Below are 21,876 nucleotides of genomic sequence, written 5' to 3' on the forward strand. Positions count from 1 at the left end.
CAGCAGGTCTGCGTCCCCCCGAGCTGCACAGTCAGGCCAGTTGCCTTGGCGTCAAGACTGTGGGGCAGGGCCTTCAGCAAGGGGGAGCTGAAGAAGGAGACAAGGCTATCGATTAGCCGCTTGTCGTTTGTTGTTAGATAAGGTTGTTCTTTGTTGGATTTTCAATCAATACAAAGTCAAAGTGGCTTATTGTTCACTTTGCAGTTCCTGCAGTTATAAACACCGAAAGCCCAGGGGGTCTCACTCCACGTTTGTTTTATGAAAGCACAATTCAGAACTGAGAATTATAAGAAAAAAAAACATTTAATGCTTCGAGCTTCCGTGTATCTCAGCCACCTTCAGAGGCATTATTCAAGGTGTCCTTGAGCTTCCTTATGTATAAAGGCTTGGCAACAGAACCCTTCAGTGATAATTAGCCAGAAATCAGGTCATTTAATATAAGCATGACAAAATCCCGATTTGTTCTTCAGCTTGACTGATGCATCTGGGTTAGCATATTGCCACGATACTGCCAAGTTATACTTTATTTGAAAGGCTTATTAAATTGTGCTTTGTTTTTGAAAAGCATTAAGTGTTGCTGCTTTAGAAAAGGGCATGTCAGCTTGTATCTTGGAGAACACCTGGTCCAACATAATTTCCTGCACAGAGTGCACTGTATAGACATTCATTCAAAACATACTTCTTTTTAAATATCAGAGTTGCTCGGAGAAGAGATCACAATCCCTTTACTTTCTTTAGTGCTTATTATGACGGAAGCTGGCCATCTATCTCATGGACAAGTCATTTTGGGCAGAGATGAAAATGTGTTGTGTTACTATTGTAACTTATTCTTAAGTACTATATCGGAAAGGCACTGGAGTGGAAAATATTTTCTGAATATAGGTTTTCTGCAGGTGTCCGATAGTGGGATGGAATGCAAATGTATAATGAATGCAAATAATCACCCCACAGAGAAAAGCTGTGTGGGCTGACCAGGCCTGTGTTCCCTTTGCCTTCACAGAGAAGCCCCTGAATGCCGACCAGCTGGAGCGCACTCTTCTTAAAGGTGTGTTCAGCGTGCGCAAGGGCAAGACGCAGCTCCACAAGTGGGCGGAGAGGCAGGTCATCCTCTGCGGCACCTGCCTCATCGTGGCCTCCGTCAAGGACAGCCTCACGGGGAAAATGCACATCCTGCCTCTCGTTGGGGGGAAGGTAAGGGAGTTAACCCAATCCAAGGCAGCACTTCCAGGAGCTAATTCCCAGTCAACTGCCATGAGAGAATAGGGAGGTGAAGGCGGCCTGTTCTGAGCGCAGAAGACATGTTTATGACTGACTATGTCATGCTGCACATTGGTGGTGGTGGAGGGGAGTCCCTGTCATTACCTGTAAAGCGCTTTGAGTTGAGTGTCCAGAAAAGCGCTATATAAGTGTAAGCAATTTTTTTTATTACTTTGCATCCAACAAATTTAGCCTGATGTTGTTGTTCATAAACTAGGGACCAGTTTTGACTGCTGATGGACTGTACGGATTGTTATTGATGGAAAAGAGTGAATGGTTTCTTGCAAGCCCCTGAGGCAAAGAGGAATTCCTAGGACTGTTGTTGCAGTTTCCTAGTGAACGCCTGCCGTAGAGCTCAGAGCTGAGCAACTGTCGCGCGAGTTGGCGTTGGCACGTTGTGTGCACCAAATCATGTTTGATTTCTACAGATTGTGATGTACAGACGAATAAAGAATGGAAAGGTACATAAACGTAATGTTGAGGTGGATATAGATATGAGTGAAAGTGATGACAAGGACTCACAACAGGAGCAGATCTGCGAATGTCTGCCCAGATAGTGGTGTGTTGAGGGGTATTGAAAGTGGTGTGTAGGTGAGTGTGGGTTATTGAGAGTGGTGTGTTGTGGAGAGTGGTGTGTTGTGGAGAGTGGGTTATTGAGAGTGGTGTGTTGTGGAGAGTGGTGTGTTGTGGAGAGTGGGTTATTGAGAGTGGTGTGTAGGTGAGTGTGGGTTATTGAGAGTGGTGTGTCGTGGAGAGTGGTGTGTCGTGGAGAGTGGTGTGTCGTGGAGAGTGGTGTGTCGTGGAGAGTGGTGTGTCGTGGAGAGTGGTGTGTAGGTGAGTGTGGGTTATTGAGAGTGGGGAGTAGGATAGTGTGGGAGAAGCTCGGCTGCACTGTGACAGCTGTGTTTCCTGCAGGTGGAGGAGGTGAAGCGCCGCCAGCACTGCCTCATGTTCAGCTCGGCGGGACCTCAGGCTCAGACCTACTTCGTCAACTTTGACACTCTGGCGGACTACCAGAGGTGGCATCGACAGGCTTCCAAAGTGAGCATTGCCTCTCTGTGTTGTGTCAGTCATGGCAGATCGCAGTAACCAACCTGAGTCTGGTGGGTGCTGGTGAGATCAAGTTAGAATGTGGCTTTTAAAGTAACACAAATAATAAAGATATAATTTTATTTATAACACCAAAAAACCTCCAAGGTGCTGTATAATAGTACATCTGTACAGAATACACATGAAAAAAGTAAAAAGGAAGCTGTGAAAATACAGTAGACTGAAAAGAGCACAACTAAAGTATATAGTTTTTGAGTGAGTTTTGTAAATATTGACTAGCAGTCTCTAATGGATTCCTCAGACTGAGTGCTGCACAACACTACTCTGTTACTTATAATGTAGAACCTGGATCTCACTGAAGAAAGAATGCCTGAATCAGCAGATATCACGTTAAGAACATTAGGAAGGCTGCAAATAAGAGGAACCCTTCAGCATATCTCACTCATTTGCTTGTTTAGTAGATAAGTTAATGTAAAGGTTAGTCCAGATGATTCTTAAAAGAGTTTAAACTTCCACAACCTGTCTGGAAAGCCTATTCCAGATACATACAGCTCTTCGTGTAACTATTACATCATAGGAGACTATTCTGTGTCCTAAATCAATTTTCTATCTCTTGCCCTAGACTGAAAAAAATAACTCTCTTAACTTATGAAATACCTTTTTTTTGTGCTGTGGGGAACAAACCTGAGCACAACATTCAAAATGAGGTCTTACTAGTGAGTTATATAGCTCAAGCATGACTTCATCTGATTTAAATTTCTCGCTTTTTGCTCTGGACCTTGTCGTTAATTTTACTTTTTTATTGCTTCGCCACACTCAGTCTTGATGAGAACGAAGAAGAATCTAGATAAACACTCAGATCACTTTCTTTTCCCACAGCTCTGAATCACTGCTGCGATATGTAAAATGTAGACTCCTACTTCCTCTGTGGATTACCTTACATTTGTCAATATTCGATTTGTCATCTTTCTGCCCTCTCCATGATGTTGTCTTTTTTTTAAATTCCCTTGACGCTATTTTGTTTTCCCCACCCCTTATTTTTATTTTAAAATTTAGAATCCCTGATTATTTTTGTTTAACCCACCGGATTTGTAATAAATTGAGTGATTTACACGTCCCAAACCTTGTGACCGCACACGAGGGAGAGTGAGGCCGTGTAGGCAGACTCCTCCAACCCACCCCTCTTCCAGCCACTTGTCTTTTAACACATCACAGCTACCATGCCCCCCAGTGGTTAAGCAGAGACTGGAAAAGAGAGGCTCCCCTCAACAACAGCACTGCAGTCCTACAAGCACCTGGGAGGCTGCATACTCCCTCTGTTTAGTATTATTGCAAATCTAACTAGGTTGCTGGCTATACATCAGTTACACATATCAGGATCAACATCAGGCCTACAATGGATTCCTGCTGGACAAGTTTAAAGAACACTCTCAGTGTGACAGTGTGTTCAGTGTACTGTACATAGAAGGGGAGTTCTGCGTTGGGTTTTAATGAGCTGGCTGCAGAATACTGACATAGTAACTTCCACATCTAACCTATTGTATATCCAAAAGGGCCTCTTTAAGTGATGAATGAAATAGTTCTTTCCTGTAAGTAAAGCATTGTTAAAAGCTTTTTATGTTCTAAAGCAGGGGTTCGGGGTGCCCTATTCTGATCCTGGAGGCCCTCAGCTTCTGATTTTGTTCCCAGCGCAACTCTGTTACACAATAGAATCTTTAATTGAATTTAATAACAGGATTCATTTGAGTTATCTGATTGTGTTCAGCTCTTAAATACATTTAGGATTGCCTTCTAACTCTTGCATTTCATAAGTAACCATACAGGTTTGGACAGATTTGATTTAGTAACAAGATTTTGGAGCCAGAAAAGGTTTGCACATGTTCCAATCAAGCAACTTGTTAGTTCAGTTAAGGCTTCAATTAAGAACTAGGTTCCAGGACTAGGACTGGGAAGCCCTGTTCTAAAGAACTGAAACTTGATTTTGCTATGCTTTGTTTTCTGTGATGCCACGACAGGAAGTTACCCGTTGATGCAACACATAATTATTCCAGACCATTCTTCCATTATGACCCCTTTGTCCATCAGTTCTAGAAATGTGGCTGTTTGTGATTGCATCTGCTCTTTGCTAACAGTTTCACACTGCGCCCAAGTCTGTGTGCCTTTTCGTGTCAACCCCCTGTGCACTGACCCTTGCTAGCTGGGTGGGGGACTTGAGAGTGAGGCTTGGGTTCCCAGCTCAGCTTTGATTAAACCAACTTATCACAAGGAGCATCGCCCTGTGGAAGAGGTCGTGCTCCAGTGGGACCAGCAAAGCGTCTCTTTCTCATTGCTCATCTCCCCCTTCTCTAATTAACACTCACTCTTGCTCCATGAAGCCGTTGCAGTTAGGCAACCATGCAGAATGGCGGATCAGATTGGTCAGATGGAGGCATGTGGAAATGTCTGGGTGCGGAAATGAGATTTTATTCTCTAAATGGTGTGCTGAAAGCTCCTGTATTGCAGGGGCACCGATGGGGGGGGTGAGAGAGAGGGAACGAGAAAAGAAAAACAGAATCGTGGTGGGTCTCATGCCAGGCTGGGCACAATGTTGTCCTTGTGTGTTTGGTTGTTTGATTCCCTGTGCCTTTCTGCTGCCAGGGGGTGATGGACACATGCCAGGAAGTAACAGAGTCTGCTTGCCTGGGCACTGCATCGAATGGGCACTTCCACAGAGAGCCCTGCTTGCATCCTACAGCATTGTACAGTCTGAAGGCTTCAGGCTGCTTGATGGGTTTTTAATCATAAAAGCAGCCTTTTAAAGCAAGCCAGGAGGACATCATTCTAACGTGCCAGAAATGTTGCATCAGGAGGTTTTTTTTTCTGTATGGAGTTGCTGTTCTTCGCCTCTGCCCCCTCCCCCCCACCCCCTCTTTTCCAGGACGGAAGAACTCAAGCAGAATAGATGCAAAGCAATAATAGGGATTGCACTGGATTGCACTCTCTCTCACGGGTTTTCTCATCATTGGTGCAAAGCCTCCCCTGTTTTATCGCCCCATAGTTCTGGATTCTTCTGAATTCATGCCCTGGCTTTTGCGATCAACCCTTTGATCTGGAGTCATGTACAGCCGGTAACAGCTATTCGTAAGAAGCACCTGAGGGGAGATATCAAAGAACATGGATTAATGTAACTGCTGCTTTTCTCTGCACTGAAAGACAGGGCAGTCTCACTTTAAAGGACATACAGATTGCCTCAACAGAAGTGCACTAGTTTTTCGGTGTATGTTTTTATTCTACAGTCTCTTTATCAGGTCAATGTGTTCCTGGTATTGCCTTTATACTGGACACTGCAGTGTTGCCCTATTAAATGGCACTGCTACATATGCAAAATATCTTGCAAAATAATCAGAACATTAACATTTACCTTTAAATTCTGTTAACTCTTCTTTGTGACACTTTAGTGTATGTTTTACCTCTAGATTATGCAGGCCTTATTGTATCAGTATAAAATGAGTATGAGTAGTATGTTTTACACGTACCTCTGTTAGACAGCAGCCGATGACAGATACAGTATGCTTCTGCCCCCTGCTATTGACATATTTCCAGTCTGAAGCCCCTGGATGGTTTGACTCAGCAGAATCCAGTAATTCCGTTCTTTTCAGACCAGATAAGATATATATACAGACCCATTATCAAGTGATTTTTTTTCCAACTACATCATTTTTAAGAGGGATTGTAAATTGCTGATTTATTTTCAATTGTGATGCAACACGAAACACAGTGGAAAAGAAAGGTTTTTTTTTCTTAACTGCATTGAGTCAATGTAGATTAACCAATTGTACCGAATATATCAGTTTGAATATATCAAAGTGTACTGAATATATCAGTTTACAGAATATAACAGAATGCGAAAAGACAAATTCCTAATGCAAGAAATTGTATATGGCTAATAAAGTGATCTTATCTTATCTTATATACAGACTATTTCCGTGATAATAAACAGAAATTGTTTGGACTGCTTAAGTCCTTGTGTGGAACAATGGATAAACCTAATTATTAGTCATGCCTATTTTTGTCTCACACAATTGATAGTCAGCCATGTCGCTTTCAGAATCTGAGTGAAATTCCAAGTAGATTGTCTAGGAATTCTCAGGTGCTGGAATGTGTAGCCCTGTTAGAAGTAATGTAAGCCTGTTGAGTCGGGCATTATCGGCCTCCTTATAATCAAAAGTTTAAATATTAACCGGGTTTGACTTTGATCGTTGCGTATTGAGGTCAGATGGTGCAGGCATTTAAATCCTGCCCGTCTGCAGTTGATTAAAGGGCTTTTTTGTGTACAGTTGCCACTGTTACTGTAATAACATAGGATTATAATACATTTGTGTGGGTGTGTGCGAGGAAAGGAACGGAAAGCTTAGACACATATAGAGAAGAGTATAGCAGGGGTTCCAAGGAAATAAAGTTGTAAAAAAAAGTATGCAGAAAGTACTTTGAATAGTTCAGTGCTTTTACATTTTCCAATAAAATTCATTTCCATATGAGAGAACCAGTATAAATGTTTACTGCAGTGTATTGCTATAAGAGCGCATTAAGTGTCCAGTAAAATACAGGGGTAAAATCAAGGTAAAGCTCAGAGAGATGTGCCAGAGTGTGAGACTGCCATGGAAAACAGACTGCATCTATTGTTCAAACATGGTAAAAGTGGAATTATACCATGTGGTTTACCATGGTACATGTTTGGAAGGCATTTTACAGTGTTTTTTGTTACTATATTGCAGAGCGTCAAGTTAGTTTTGAGTTTTCCTTTTATAATTAACATTCGCATGCATTTTCTTAGTGGCTTTATACACTCTTAAGTGTCTTATGTTAAGGTCATGCTGATTAGTGGACCCCAGGAGACTGAAACTGCTTAGATCTCTCAGTCGTTGCCTCACCAGGAAGTGTTCCAGCTTGTTGCCCCAAGGGAAGGCTGAAACAAGAGTAACATTGCCTGCCCCCTCTGAAAATCAAGCGTGTGACGGCGCTCTGAATGTAGGGCTCTCTCCTTGTTCACCTGCAGTAGCGTTAACCCTGAACGCGTGGCCTGACTTTGTTGCAGGTGGTGTCGCAAACGGTCAGTCTGGTAGACCTGTCCTGTTACAGCCTGGAGGAAGTTCCAGTGTACCTCTTTTACAGCCAAGACATCACGCACTTCAACCTGCGCCACAACTTCCTGAGGCTAGAGGGTCCTGGGGGCCTTCACAGTCTCAACAGGTAAGAGCTGTTGTCCCCCCCTCAGTGGTGGCTTTTAATATCCTGTGTGTCAGGATATTCTGATCGGATTTTTGTTGTAAAAAGCTAGCAATCATGGTTGAAGACTACAAGACTGTTCTGTAAGTCAAAATAGTTATGCTTTGTTAGATGACACAACGGTGTTGGCGGAAGAAATGTGGTGATTTTGCGTGAGTGCTGACAGGGTTAAGGAAAAGGGGGAAGATGTTCCTTAAAGGGGAGGAGAGTGCCTCTGTGCTCTGGGAAACCTGGAAGAAAGGGAGGGTGTTTACACATCATTGCGCCACTGCCAGCCTCATCCGTATATTTAGTAACGCTCCGTCACGTTCTCGGCAGAGCAGGGAATCCAGGAGAGGGGCTTGAAAGAGGGAGAGGGAAGCAGGCTGATGAGATCCAGTGTGTGCCAAAGCAGACAGCCACCTCTGACCCTCTTGAACATGAGACAGAATGATATGGATTCACTGACTGCATTGTAGTGAGCAAAGTGCACCTGCAACATAATTGCATGTCAATTGCATGTCAATTTTTATTCTGTAGACGTTTGCTTATTTTCATTACTTGATAATTTATCGACTCCCAGTAAACAGTTTACAGTGCAACTAAATATAAACCCAGGACCTTGCTTCCTAATTGGAAATGAGCATGGTGAATAGATTTAAATCACATTTATTAGCCAAGATTTGCTAGAATTACTTATATCAGATTCCCTTTATTTATCTCTATATATTTTTGTATTATGATCTAGTTATATTATAACTGTCCTAATGCACTACTTATTATATAATTTTAATGACTCGAGTGAAATGGGGAATTACTGATGCGCAGTGGTTGGCATTGCTCCCTCGCAGTGTTGGGCCCTTCGTTCAATTCCTGTTTTTTTTGCTATTTGTGTCTTCTCCCCAAGTCTTTGTTGGTTTTTGCTGGATGCTCTGGTTTTCCCCAAAGGTCAAAGGTTAATTGGGCTTTGGGAAAACTGGCCCTGGTGCGAGTGCACGTGTCTCTTTGTGTCCTGCGGTGGACTGGGGGGACGTTCCGTGCAGGGTATGCCCTGTCAGGCTGGGATAGGGCTCCAGCTCCACCCTGTATTAGATAAAGCAGTGAGACAATGGATGGATTTCTTTTGAGACTTATGTGATGAAAATTGTCCTGGAAGCTGAACCAGGCTTTATTAACTTATCCAGAAAGATAGGAAAGTTAGAAAAAAATACTTTATTGTATTTGTGTGATTATTTATACCATTTAATTGTTTTTATTATTCAGCCTTTTAACTCTAAATCACGTTGTTTCACTGCAGTGAAGTATCCTGGGTAAAAGTTTTTATAATTTTTACTTACTTTAAAGGATAGTTCTTATTTCTTAATATACTGTATATGTTTCTATGTACGTTACAATTATTTCTCTGTTTCACTACTTTCTATTCTATCGACTACTTATACTGAAGTGTCCAGGGACAAACATGAACATTGTTAGACAAGGCTGACAAGCCTCTCAGTAAATTACTGTACATTCAGGTTCAGGTAATTAGAATTATTGTTCCTGTGAGGAAGGAAGCTTGGACAAGACTAACTTCAACTATGTGAGCTTTCAGAACTTTACATGTGTGACCTAGGTCATTATTTTGCAACCTGTTTTGGTTAGATAATCTTAGTCATTCATCCATGATGGAAATACATTTCTCTGTGGAAACATCAAGAGCTCAAAGTAATGAGAAGACAAAAGCAATCTGAGGGAATATGAGAGGATTCATTTGCATTTGGAATTACAAAAGGAATGAAAACGTAAAAATGTTCTTTGTATCCTGATGTACAATGAAAAATGCTGAAAATGATGAAAAATTGCTGAACGTGGACATTTACATTGTTGTACATTGTTCTTAACATTTAAAATCGATGGCATTTATTGTTTGAGTAGTATTTTTCCTTAGGATAACATAATACTGAGCTCAAGTCATGCTATTTCATAAAACCCCTAGGTGCTCAGCATTTGGTATTTGAGTTGTGTTAATATTGCCAAAATAAGCTGATTAAGATTCTGTGTAAATTCTCACGTTTCAGACTGAAAATCTGTCATGATCGTGGATTTGTAGCTTTTGTTATTGCTGTATTCAAAGGCACTGGCTCTGTGGGTGCTTGAGCCCTGATACACAGGAGGGGGGGGGTGCTGGGTGCCCACTGGAGAATGTGCTGGACACGCTGTGTGACTCAGTAAAGGCGTTTGTCCTGTGACCCAGGCATTGTGGGTTCGAGCCCGGGTCATGTCACTAGCGGACTGCGACCAGGATTCCCAGAGAGGTGGCGGACAGTTGGCTGGGTTCTGCCGAGGGTGGTGGTGGGGTGTTAGTCATCCGTGGCCCTTGGCAATCAAGGCAACCCTTGGGCCCTCTGAGGCGCTGGCAGGTTTGCGCTGCTATAGGCAAGAGCCGTAACGCTTCTCCGATGGGTGCTGAAGCTCAAAACTGGAGATTTCAAAATTGGATCGGTAGAACAAAATCAAAAATGAGCCTAAACTTTTTTGGGGAAAAATTCTGTATGAGTAAACATTCAGGGACTCATGATTCAGAAAATCCTTTAACTAACACAAGAACAGCGAAGGATATGATTATGCTGTGTTTGATGGCTGAAGATCTCCTGGCGGCTTTTAGCGACCAGTCATTGAAAGGAGTGTGTCTGTGAGAGGAGTTGCCGAGAGATTGAGATGTTCTGCTTCAGCAGTCAGGACCATCACATCCATCTGCCCCATCAATCGCAGACCGCAGTGGCTACAGCTGAAGGGTTAGAAAGAAGTGACCTTCAGCAGACTGACTGTAGTTTGCCGTGATCTGCATGTGTAACAGCCAGCCGGCTGCGTCTGCACAGGAAGAGCTGTGGGTCGTCCCACAGCAGTCAGTCCAGGGCTGATCAGGCCTGTGTGTCAGAGCCCCTAGGATTGTGTTCGTAACTCTGGGAGTAATAGCCCAAGTGAACCTGATAGAGTTTTTTTTTTTTTGACAGTGTGTTACATTCCGTACTGAAAACTCGGCATGATTCTGGAATTTTGTATGGCTATGTTCATAGACACTGACTCTGTGGGAGCTTGGGCCCTGAAATATACCGGGGGAAGAGGGAAGGGGAGCTTAGATTCTTCCAGGAAATACATTGGATGCTGAGCACTCTCGCGATCTCATGTGAAGTTCTACGGACGTGTTGTTTATGTGCCTTCAGTACAATTCAGATCTTATGGTATACACCCATGTCAGTTATCCTGTACCACTATCATGCCCTGACCCTGTAGTTTATTCTGTATAGAATACCCCCCTTTAACCCCCTAGCTTCCAGCTGGAACCATGTCACACTGAACAGTTTTGTAGCATTAAAGATAAATAATAATAAGGAGAAGACTTTTTTGAGTACAGACGTTGTTAGAAGTGCCTTACCCAACAGAAGGACACTGTAAATGGTAAAGAAGAAAGAGAGAAAAAATACAATTAAAAAGGCTTTCAGTGATCATTTAGGATACATACATTTTCTTCTTTCTTACTGTTAAAAACTTCAAAACAAGCATACCCAAGTATCAGTATAAATTGATGCACAAAAAATACATATTTTCCATTCTATATTTTATTAACCTGAAGTTCTGCATTGGAAAAAAAACAGGATGATAAGGAAAGATTTCAATTCGCTTGAAATACCCAACATAACTGAAAGATGCAATTGGGCTGTAAGTGTTTGAATGGGATGGGGCGTTCATGACAGTTCTGATTACACAGCAGGTGAGCTGTGATTGGTGCGAGATATTAAATACCAGTTTTGTTGTTGTCTAGGTTTTCACAGTTAAAGAGCTTAAACATCTCTCACAACCGACTGGGCTTCTTCCCAGAGAGCATATGTGAGATCCTAACACTGACGGAGCTCAACCTGTCCTGCAATGGTATTCATTCAGTCCCGGTCCAGATAGGCAACCTGCAGGGGTAAGTAAGACATCTACTACTTTTAGAGTAAGCTCTTAGTTTTTGATAACATTAATTGGAATCTAGGGACAAATTTCCTTTTAACAGGCTGAATATGCTTTTCACTTTTTTGTCTGATACAATACTTTTTAGCTACAAAACTGTACTTGACACGTGTTCCTGCCCCTTTTAGTGCTGAACGAAGGGTTTATTCCTACTTTTTTCATATTAAGGTTCAGTTAATTAAAACCCTAATTGTTACATAATTGCATCCAATTTATACCTCTTATTTGTTTTAATGTTTGTGACACTCAACACTGGCAGTTCTACTTATGATGAGCGTTCATGATGTATGGATATTTCGATAGCCAAGCCCGTTTACTCTTAAGGACAGATTTAAGGGCTTTGAAAAGAGTGAGAGGGATTAGAGAAAAATACGTCTGTGCAGTGGATGAGAAATTCAGCCTTTCTTTTTGCTCAGTCTGCAGACACTGGCTTTGGATGGGAATTATTTGAGCTCTCTGCCGGAAGAGCTGGGTGGGCTGTCACAGCTCTGTAGCCTGGGGCTTTCCTTCAATGACTTCTGCCAGATCCCTGCTGTGCTGGAGAAGCTGAGTGGTATTGACAGGCTGGCCATGGCCGGCAACCAAGTGGAGTTACTGGACCTGGGGACCCTCGGCAGAATGAGCCACCTCAAGCACATTGACCTGCGGTGAGGGAGACCTGACACGCCTTCTCCCAGTGGATTCTGGGAAAATACAGCGTCTTGTGCCGGAGGGAGTTTAACATTCTAAAGCTGCGTCACACAACAGGACTCGACTTCTAGTCAGAGAGCATGTCAAATTTAATGACTGCAGTTCCTGAATCTCGCTACCTTTTCTGTCCTAGAGGTGTCAAATTATACGACTGGGAATTGCAGGGGGTGACTAATTGCACGATTCCCTCACGACTGTTCACTACAGTTTCAAATCTCGTGCTCTTGACAGCTCGCTGTGTTTTTCTTACGATATGTAAATGAAGGGTTCAACTGAAAATCCTAGGAAAAGTTGTGTAGTGTGACGCCGGCATAAGTTATTACTGGATCTGACAGGAACTTAAATGATGGAGAGCAAAAATCTTAAGAGCCGAGATACAGAGCTCATCCAAGAATTATTTCATTTTGATGATGTATCATTAAATGTACAGAAAATGTATTTTTTGTAATAATGCTGAGTCACACGCTGGCCTTGCCATTATTGGTTCAGACTTGGGTACTGCATTCCTTTCTAGGCTGTATTCCGTGTGGACATTGCATGTTCTGTCTGTGTTTGTGTGGGTTTCCTCTGGTTTCTTTCACGTCCCAGAGACTTGCTGGCAGAGTTTGAACTTCTGAGATGAGCTCTGGGTTGCAGCAACCATCACCAGGAAAAGCAGCTGTGTGATTTTTGTAAACAGTGACAAAATACTTCTGATCAGTGTGGTATCAGGTTGGTTAAGGAAGCATTTTGTCAAAAATGTAGAAAAGTGCATCATCGTTATCTTTGAGTTAATGACAGAAGCAATTAAAGATTGCCTCGAAAGTCATGTAGCACATTCACATTCCTCCTCCCATCTCAGGTGTGGTGAGTTGTATGGTTCAAAGCTGTATAAAGCAGTAAGCACAGTGGCTCATCATAGCTTTTCCCATCAGGCTGAATGGGCTGCACTTGGTGGTGAGTGAGGGGCTGGAGGCACTGAAGCAGGTCACACATATGGACCTTCGGGACAACTGTCTCTCTGAGCTGGACCTCAGCTCTGCTGGATGCCTGGAGATGCTGCAGTGCCAGAGGAACCGCCTGGGGGTGCTCACGCTCAGTGGCTTCACCCTACGATCACTCTACGCTAGCGCCAACTGTAAGTCACTGCTTGTGCTCCTGCTCTGCCAGAAAGCAGACATCTTGAAGGTTCTTGAGCTGACGGCTGGGACGATTCCACAAGCATGGGACATCACTGCCTAGAATACGGCATGTGGTGTACTTGTACAGCTTGAGCGCTTTGCCCTGCACTCAAATCAGTCATTTGATTGTAGATGTGCATCAACCTGCATTGTCTACTACTCCATTAGTAAACTTTAATCCCATTAGACAGTATATGTTGGTGTGTTTATCAGGTCAAGTTGATATAAAGCCTAATAGGACAACTGACATAATCTGTCAAACCCTCCTTACAATATTATTTAAATCTCATTTAATAACTTTCTACCACATTACTGCTGTCACTCACTACCCAGAAAGGTTAATAGAAACTAAGTATAGCCATATTTAGATTAACCATTTAAAATGCTTTTAAAAAGAATGCCAGATTAGCTAGCTGGTATTTATCAAAAAAAGTATATTTATTGAATTCGTCCACTTTGTTCTGGTGGATCTAATTTAACAGCTGTGTGATTTATCCCATGCAGGCCTGACCGCTGTGAATATTTACCCAGTTCCAAATCAACTGACGCATCTTGATCTCTCTCAGTGAGTGCCTGTTTTTGATTATTTTTATAGGTCTTCTATGGATTCTCAATTCTCAGTTCACGCCATTGGGCACAAGAGTCGGGGGCCATATGTTTGTATATCTTCCAGAAAACTGTGTAGGCAGTGTAGATGAAATCCTGTCCTCAAGAGCTAGTCTCAAGCAGGTGTGGAATGCATCAATGTTGAAATAGCAGGCAAAATGTTCAATAACATTCAAAAGTTTTCTGATGTAACTTCTCAGATCATTATAGAGAAAGTTTTTTCTGGACTCAGTTTGCAAGTGGTGGCATGGTATTTTTATCTATAAAGAGTATTTAAGTTTTGCATGGCCCTTTCTCAGCCAAAATGTCTAAAAGCCTTTTACTGTGTGCAGGAACCTGCTAGAGTACTTGCCTGACTGGGTGTGCGATACCAGGAAAATAGAGGTGTTGGATGTCAGCTATAACCTGCTCTCTGAATTGCCTTCCAGGTGAGTGTTCCTCTCTTCTCCATTTGTCAGAGTGGCTGTGTTAAATCTGTTTATTTTTTTGGTCCAAACAAAGTTCATTTACAAGTGTGTGGACAACTATGACTTGATGAAGAGACCCAAGACATTTAAGCAAATACACAGAAGTACACTAATTCAAAGAATGGGTATCGGTAGACTTTAAGGCAGCTTTTCAGTTCTGTCCCATCAGTGTTGATTACATATATGTATTTGCTGAAAAGAATCTGTAGAGTGTTAAAGAAACCTTCAGAAAGAAAATGTATAACTAAATCCAAATACACAAGTAACATTCTCACGGGAGATAACCTATTGTAGTGGACCATTATGCTCATTGGTTGACTTTCTTCTACCTTAGCATCTAACAGTTTTATATTATCAAAGAAAGCATTTTTTCAAATGTTACCGTACTATATTTTTAGCATTCTACCGGTAATTTATCAAGTTCTGTTTGATGAGTCAGCCTTATTCGGGAAACGAATGAAGCAGTGTCAGCATGAAAAGAACAGAAATAACTGCAAACAGCAGTTCATCTGCAAGACGAACAAAGATTTCCTCTTCCCAGCCAAAATGAAGGCACTTGCTGAACTTGCTGGCCTTATATCCCATTTGTGTAATGATCAACAGCATTACCGTAAAGAGTAATCTGTGCATTTTGCTAGATGCAGACATTCCATGAATTTGTTTATATTTTGTTTCATATGACGTTTCTGAAATTCTTGTTCCCACAGAATTAGCTGCAAGTCCAGTTATTCAATCCAGTTAATTGATTTGAGTAAATTGCGTGCCGGTTCATGTATGTTTGTACGTATGCTGGTGTGGACAATGGAACATAGAGTTTGGCTTTAGTAACACTTCCTTAATGAAACACAGCTTCATGAAAGAACAGTTATGCAGTGGGATGTCTTGGGCTTTCTTCTTCCTGCTAGGCTTCTCAGCAGCCTGAGCCTGAGGAAGCTGCTGGCAGGCAACAATCGGCTAAACATCCTGCCTGACCTCCTTGACCACATCCCTCTGGAAGCCCTCGACCTCCAGCACAACAAGCTGGGCGAGCTCCCAGAAAGCCTCTTCTACAAGGCCTTAAAGTAGGTCACCCTCTTCCCCTGACAGGTGTTTAGATCACCACCACCAGGGCTCCCTGGAGTTGTGTCTGGATGTTCGGATTTAAGAGTCCCGTTTTAACTCCTTCAAGGAACTTGGCTTTGTTTTAACAAAAGTAACATTTTTAGGCCGAGGGAGTGCTAAACAAGTACAGTCATATTTTAGATCTTGAAGTTCAGTGTCATTATCATTATTGTTTTCAGTGCTGTAAAATGATGCTACACATCATGGTCTAATTGTCCACCTCCTAAGAATACTCTCCATATCCTACCTAATAAATCACAATCTGTCATGAAGCACTTGTGCTTCTGATGTAGAGCACTTAACAGTTGGTCTGTTACAGCAACTAATTATCTTGCTGTAAAATGTATTTCCGCTACGAAGCTCTTTTTACAATAAGTGTTTTTGAATGGCTGTTACTAGTTGATTTATATGCATTGATGCTTCACTTCTGTACCTTGAGACAGTAGCTGTTTTTATGAGAGGTCTCTTCCTCCTTAGCCTGAGGTACCTGAATGTATCAGCCAACTCCCTGGAGACTATTCCCCCCAGCAGCCAGTCAGAGGAGAGCCTCAGCACCCTCCAGGAGCTCTTCCTCACAGGAAATAACCTGACTGAGCACTGCGCCGCCCTGCTGGTTGGACACCAGAATCTTCGAGTGTTGCACATTGCTTACAACCAGCTACAGTCCTTTCCAGCCAGGTAGGGAGCAGGAGTAACTGTGCTTTTGCCAAAGTCATAGTCAGTTTCACCTTAGGCTGGCTAAAAAGGTAGATTATTTTTTACAAGTCTCCAATAATTAAAGGTTTTTACAGGGTCTGATAAATCTCTGTAATGGACATGTACTCTTGTAAGTATAACCCCATGCTGCACAATGTTAGAGGTGTAAAGCTCAGACCGCTGATGATTTTGAACTATATGCAGTCTCTGTGACAAGGTTAAATATGATTTTACTGTTTTTCTAATATTAAGGTGAGAGCTGTTTAAATTAACTGACAGGGAGAGAGAAAACTAGCAAAAGCTTAAAACATTATTTCTTTCCCTAGTTAAAAGAAAATGGAATGCTTGCACATTATAGGCCTGACAACCACTTGATCGCAAGCACATCCTCTGGTTTCAGTATTAGAGACCAGCAAAATCATATTTAACATGGTCAATCTGTGTGTGAATGTGCAAGTGAGTCTTCTGCGTGCCTGTGTTTTAGCAAGCTGACAAAGTTAGAGCTGCTTGAGGAGCTGAACCTGAGTGGCAACAAGCTCAAGAGCATTCCCTCCACTGTGTCTGGCTGTAAGAGACTCCACACTCTGGCTGCACACTCCAACCACATCAGTGTCTTCCCAGAGATCCTCCACCTGCCCGAGATCAAGGTCAGGCTCTCTCGCTTTGTTTTATCGCTGTGTGATTGTTTGGTCCTGATGTTTTATATTGAATAACTTTCCTTTCTGTGGACACTGATAGGGACAATTGCATAGTAGTTACACTTCGTTGTTTTACGCCTTAGTTATATAGTTTACATGCAGCTATGTATTTTGTAGGACATGATTGTTTTGATGGTTGTTCTCAAAAACCCACTTAGGAAACTTTCAGGACTGTTCAGGATCGCCCAGATATGAAGATCTGCCTCTCACATTCAGGCTAGGATGCTTTTTTACAAGACCTTGGGCCTGAAATGGACTACTAAATTGAAGGCTTTACCTAGAACTACCTCTGTTTTCCACAAACCCTCACATAGTACCCAATAACATACTGGTTTCTACCCCACAGGACAGCAGATCTGATTAAAATTAAATTAAGGAGCTCCAAAGTGTCTCTGAAATGCAAAGGTCTTGGAGGTTTGGTAGCCCCAGATCATTGTTCTCGTTTTCTGGGACACTCAGAGGCAACCTGGGGACAGCACCACTTGAGTTTAGATACAGAGCAAACCAGATTTAGTGAACTCTGTCTCAGAGGTTGATGTGCTTCCGATAATACATTATTGTACTGATAACATTGTCAGTAATGTAAGAATATCTGTAACTTTAAAGGCATGGAAGGAAAGGAAATCTTAAAACATGAAGTTTTGCTCTGCAGGTTCTCCTCAATTTGATGTAACCCTGAAGGTATAATGAATAATAAACAATTATCCAGTTATAGAACTTAGAAGGCATTCCCCATCTGATTATATGAATGCAGTGTGTGTACATATATAAATGCACCCATCCTTCTGTTTTAAGTGGGATTAAAATTGGAATAAAAGCCATTTGTGCCAGTTCTCATCTGTTGCATTTTTGTGTTCTGCTTTTGAAAATGATTCACTGTTATCCTTTGAGACTTTGAGCATTGTGATTTCCCTGGTCATTTTTTTTTAACCTGCAGTTAAGTATTCCTTTACAGACATTCCTTTCTGCCTCCCTGGAATAATGAAATGAATGTTATCCCACAGAATGTATTTTCTGTTCCCACAGTACACTGGGAAAATAGTCTTATCTGTTTAGACAATTACCTGGAGTTGTTAAACAATTAAAATTCAGTTGTTAAAGTAGAAAGTATTGCACAGACTACATTTTCTCAATTTTAAACAAATTGGATGTGGTGTGATTTAGTGTCAAATGGATGCACACACTGTACAGGTAGTGTTCCTGATAATTATATTCATGTTCTCTCATAGACGCATGCCCTTGGATATGCCCTGTCCTCCAGTTCAGCAGTTTTTGACAATCACAGAGAGATTCAGGCTTAACTTGGGATGCAACATCCCACTCACTTCATCTCTCTACTTAATTAGGGATCTTCCAGTTCTAGATAGCTCTGCCAGAGACCCAAACTCCTACTCCTCTTATTGCGCATGCAAAAATACTATTAAAATGGAAAGACAGAAGGGCAGTACAGTGGCGCAGTGGTTATCATTGCTGCCTTGCAGTGCAGGGGCCCTGGGTTCAATTCTGGTCCTGGGGTGCTCTCTGGAGTTTGTATGTTCTCCCCTTGTCCGTGTGGGTTTCCTCTGGGTGCTCTGGTTTCCACCCCCCAGTCCTAAGACATACTGGTAGGATAATGGGCTTCTGGGAATATTGGCCCTGGTGTGAGTGTGTGTGTCTGTGTATGTGTGTGCTCTGCAATGGACTGCATCCCATCCAGGGTGTATCCTGCCTTGTGCCTTAAAGTGTTCTTAATATCACAGAGGAAGAACTTGATGCTTTAGGAAGAGTTAACCACCTCTCTCCAGACCAATACTCAAATCTTTAAGGAATCCTAGAACTCTTTTCTTAGCCGTATTTTCGATTGAAGCAAAGAGCTGATGTCTTTATCACTAGTTTGGAAATGGAAATATTTGCATGTCCTTGCTGTCCCAAAGTCACCAAAGTCCGTAGAAATTTTTAAAAATCTTTCTCTGTCAGTGAAGGTCCAACCCTGCATTGTTGTGTTTTTGCTTCCCTGTGCACAGCTGGTTGATCTGAGCTGTAATGAGCTGACGGAGATCCTGCTGCCTGATTCACTGCCAGCCAGCCTGCAGGAGCTGGACTTGACGGGAAATACCAACCTCATCCTGGAGCACAAGACCCTCAATATCTTCAGGTGGGAGCCCCCCTAATGAGCACCCTACTCTCTGACAGCTCAGCTGGTTGTCCCACACTGCTCTGCCTTTGTTTGAAAAATCCAGGAGCTCTTGACCTGAAGCCATTCTATTCTCTTCATTTTTCATGTGGTGTTTTTAGAATCCCCTGCCATTATCCAACTACCCATTTTGGAATTATATCCAATTTTCTTCTTAATTATCCATGTAAAAGTGGATTTTAGTGCAGATTTTATAGCCATGAGCTGAGACATGAGAAACGTACAACTGGTGATACCTTCCAAAACAGTGAGGTGATGACAAAAACAATTGATAGCTGATTCTACATTTTTTCACAAAAACGCCTTGTAGCTAGGGGAAACACCAGTCCCAAACTGAGATGCCACCTTTTTTCTCCTTCCATAATGCTGTATTTGAATACATGTGCCGACAGCGCCCCCTGTGGTTCACACTGCTTCTCTCCCTCGGTTTTAGCCACATTGCCACACTGAAGCTGGATCAGAAGCCAGCCATGACTGCAGGAGACTCCCTTGGCTCTTCAACGCTGTGGAATCATGGGTATTCCGAAATGACAGGCCAGAGAAATAAGTAAGGACAAGGGTTGGGAGAAGAGGGGTGAGGCTGAAACTCACTTTCTGAAGGAACACTTTTGCTGTAGCAAACACAAGATCTGAAGTGTCTTCTAAAAATATTGTGAGGGCTGGGAGGAGGTGCCATACAGGATGTTTTTTCTTGGTTAAAATTCAGCTTCTAGACTGTTTTCAGTTTTAGTCAGACTCCAATAAAAATGTATTGTTTGCTATAGGAAAATAGTGCAAATGTTATTTTGTCTTAAAGATACCACAAGTCATCACACAGCTCAGTGGAATCCTTCTTTTTTATTTTAGAGAGATTTCGACATGTTACCTTGAATAACAAGGAACATCTGCACTCCCTGACATAAATGTCCTTCTTGTTAAAAAGTGTCCACTTCTTGAACCTTGGTTCTCTGAAGTTGTGAGTTTGAGAGCTATTCTAAGCCCACTTTATTTTGGTGACTGTGTGGCAGGCTGTGCGTCTCAGTGCTTGCAGTCGATCGCTTTGGAGACAGTGTGGAAGCAGCCTATGGGATCTTCGATGGCGACCGAAATGAGGAAGTGCCTCGTCTGCTGCAGTGCACTATGGGAGACGTGTTGGCTGAAGAGATCCAGCACTCCAGCGTGGACACAGTGTACATGAGCAACACCTTTCTCACCTCACACCGGTACAGCATCCCCCTCTGCCCATAAACAGGAAGTGCAGCTATGTGTTCAGAATGCTTGAGCCATAATACAGTGTGTATGGTTTAGGGCAGGGGTCGGCAAACATTTTAGAGCAAGGGCCACTTAAAATCTTTTATCAACCTTGCTGGGCCATCTGAGTGAAATCCACAAGGAGCCATCAGGTAGATTTGTGTGCTTGCTTCTCAGCAACTAAACGGTCAATATCCGGGCTTAATCTGGACACAGCAATGCGTAAACAAGCATGGAGATGATCATCAGAGAGCCTGGATCTGATTCTTGACTTTTGTATTCTTTATCCACGAGAATGGCTTTTCACATATGTATGTGCTGCCATACATGATGATAAAGCCACATGCCATTGTTTTCTCTTGAACAGTTTTTTCGGCCCCTGAAGCAACTTTTTCAACTGTTCTAATTTTCTCTCCGTCCGTCTCCTGTGTATTCTGAAAACTTAGCCTGATGTTTTGTCTTGTGACTCTTTTTTATGTTGTATTCTTTAACCACAGCAATTGTTTCCTGACAGATAAGACACATTACCTTTTCTTTCCATTTATCGTTGAATTTTTGACCCTCTGCATCGATCTTTCTTTTTTTTTTTGACATGGCACGAATAGCTCAGTTACCCTGTTGTCAGTTATAACATTTAGAACCGTTTGAAATCAATCCCTGCTTTCAAACAAGATAGCGTACACTAGACGTCATTTGTGTGACTGAGCCAATCACAGCAGGCAACACAAATCCAAATGAATTCACGGTAAGAATCAGTTGTAGCACAGGCCTATGTAACCTAGGCTAAAGCTGAGGTCTGATCTACAGCTACAAGTCAAGTGCATCGATACTGTAGGTGTTGTTCTGCAATTGACCGTTAGTGCTAAGAGAGAGCAGCAAAGCTGACAAGTAGAGGCCACTGGTGGAAGATTTTCATTATCTGATGCAAAAAGTAACCCTTGAGATTCAAACAGTAGTGAGCTGAGGGCCACTCAGAAAAGTTCTGTGGGCCGTAGTTTGCCGATCCCTGCTTTAGGGTTAGTCATTCATTCATTTAAGCATTTAGGAACGTTAGAATTATTGGTTAAAATACAAGGCTTTTTTAATGTATATGAAAAATAGTGCCTGTAAGCAATCAATTACATTCACTAACCAATAGTATTTAAAACTTTTGAGCTCACAAGACTTCCTTATTTTTCTAAAATAATAAAAAATCTATGTGCATTACTGATTTTAATTATTTGCAATTTTTAACTTGAACTAGAAGTAACTAAAACGTAATTAGATATAATGTTGTACCACTGGCTGAATTAAGTACTGAGTTACTGGGTCATATTATTTTAGTGTCCAGTGTATCCTTTTTTTTTTATTATGAACAGCTGACTTTGTGTTAGAAAGGGAAAATCTAGTTCAAGGATAAATAACTTCACTTAACCTCTACAATTGTTTAATAAAGCATTGGTTTAAGATTTTAAGTCCTGTTCCAATATTATCAAATGTATAAAAATGTCTAAAAGTCTGAATCATTTTGG

At 42.0% G+C, this 21,876-nt stretch overlaps 1 protein-coding gene across 1 annotated transcript in view; it reads left to right on the forward strand.

Moving 5' to 3' along the window:
• Positions 1-21,876, forward strand: part of phlpp2 (PH domain and leucine rich repeat protein phosphatase 2) — a 49,681-nt gene that overhangs the window by 19,019 nt on the left and 8,786 nt on the right. The window contains exons 4-17 of the mRNA XM_006641340.3: positions 1,001-1,191; positions 2,173-2,298; positions 7,382-7,536; positions 11,354-11,500; positions 11,961-12,191; positions 13,149-13,351; positions 13,899-13,959; positions 14,333-14,428; positions 15,373-15,528; positions 16,046-16,246; positions 16,749-16,911; positions 18,966-19,096; positions 19,569-19,682; positions 20,143-20,337. Of these exons, the coding sequence (XP_006641403.3) occupies positions 1,001-1,191; positions 2,173-2,298; positions 7,382-7,536; positions 11,354-11,500; positions 11,961-12,191; positions 13,149-13,351; positions 13,899-13,959; positions 14,333-14,428; positions 15,373-15,528; positions 16,046-16,246; positions 16,749-16,911; positions 18,966-19,096; positions 19,569-19,682; positions 20,143-20,337 (2,170 nt within the window). The remainder of the gene's footprint in view (positions 1-1,000; positions 1,192-2,172; positions 2,299-7,381; positions 7,537-11,353; positions 11,501-11,960; positions 12,192-13,148; positions 13,352-13,898; positions 13,960-14,332; positions 14,429-15,372; positions 15,529-16,045; positions 16,247-16,748; positions 16,912-18,965; positions 19,097-19,568; positions 19,683-20,142; positions 20,338-21,876) is intronic.

This window comes from Lepisosteus oculatus, chromosome 20, assembly GCF_040954835.1.
Source record: "Lepisosteus oculatus isolate fLepOcu1 chromosome 20, fLepOcu1.hap2, whole genome shotgun sequence".
Lineage (NCBI taxonomy): Eukaryota > Metazoa > Chordata > Actinopteri > Semionotiformes > Lepisosteidae > Lepisosteus > Lepisosteus oculatus.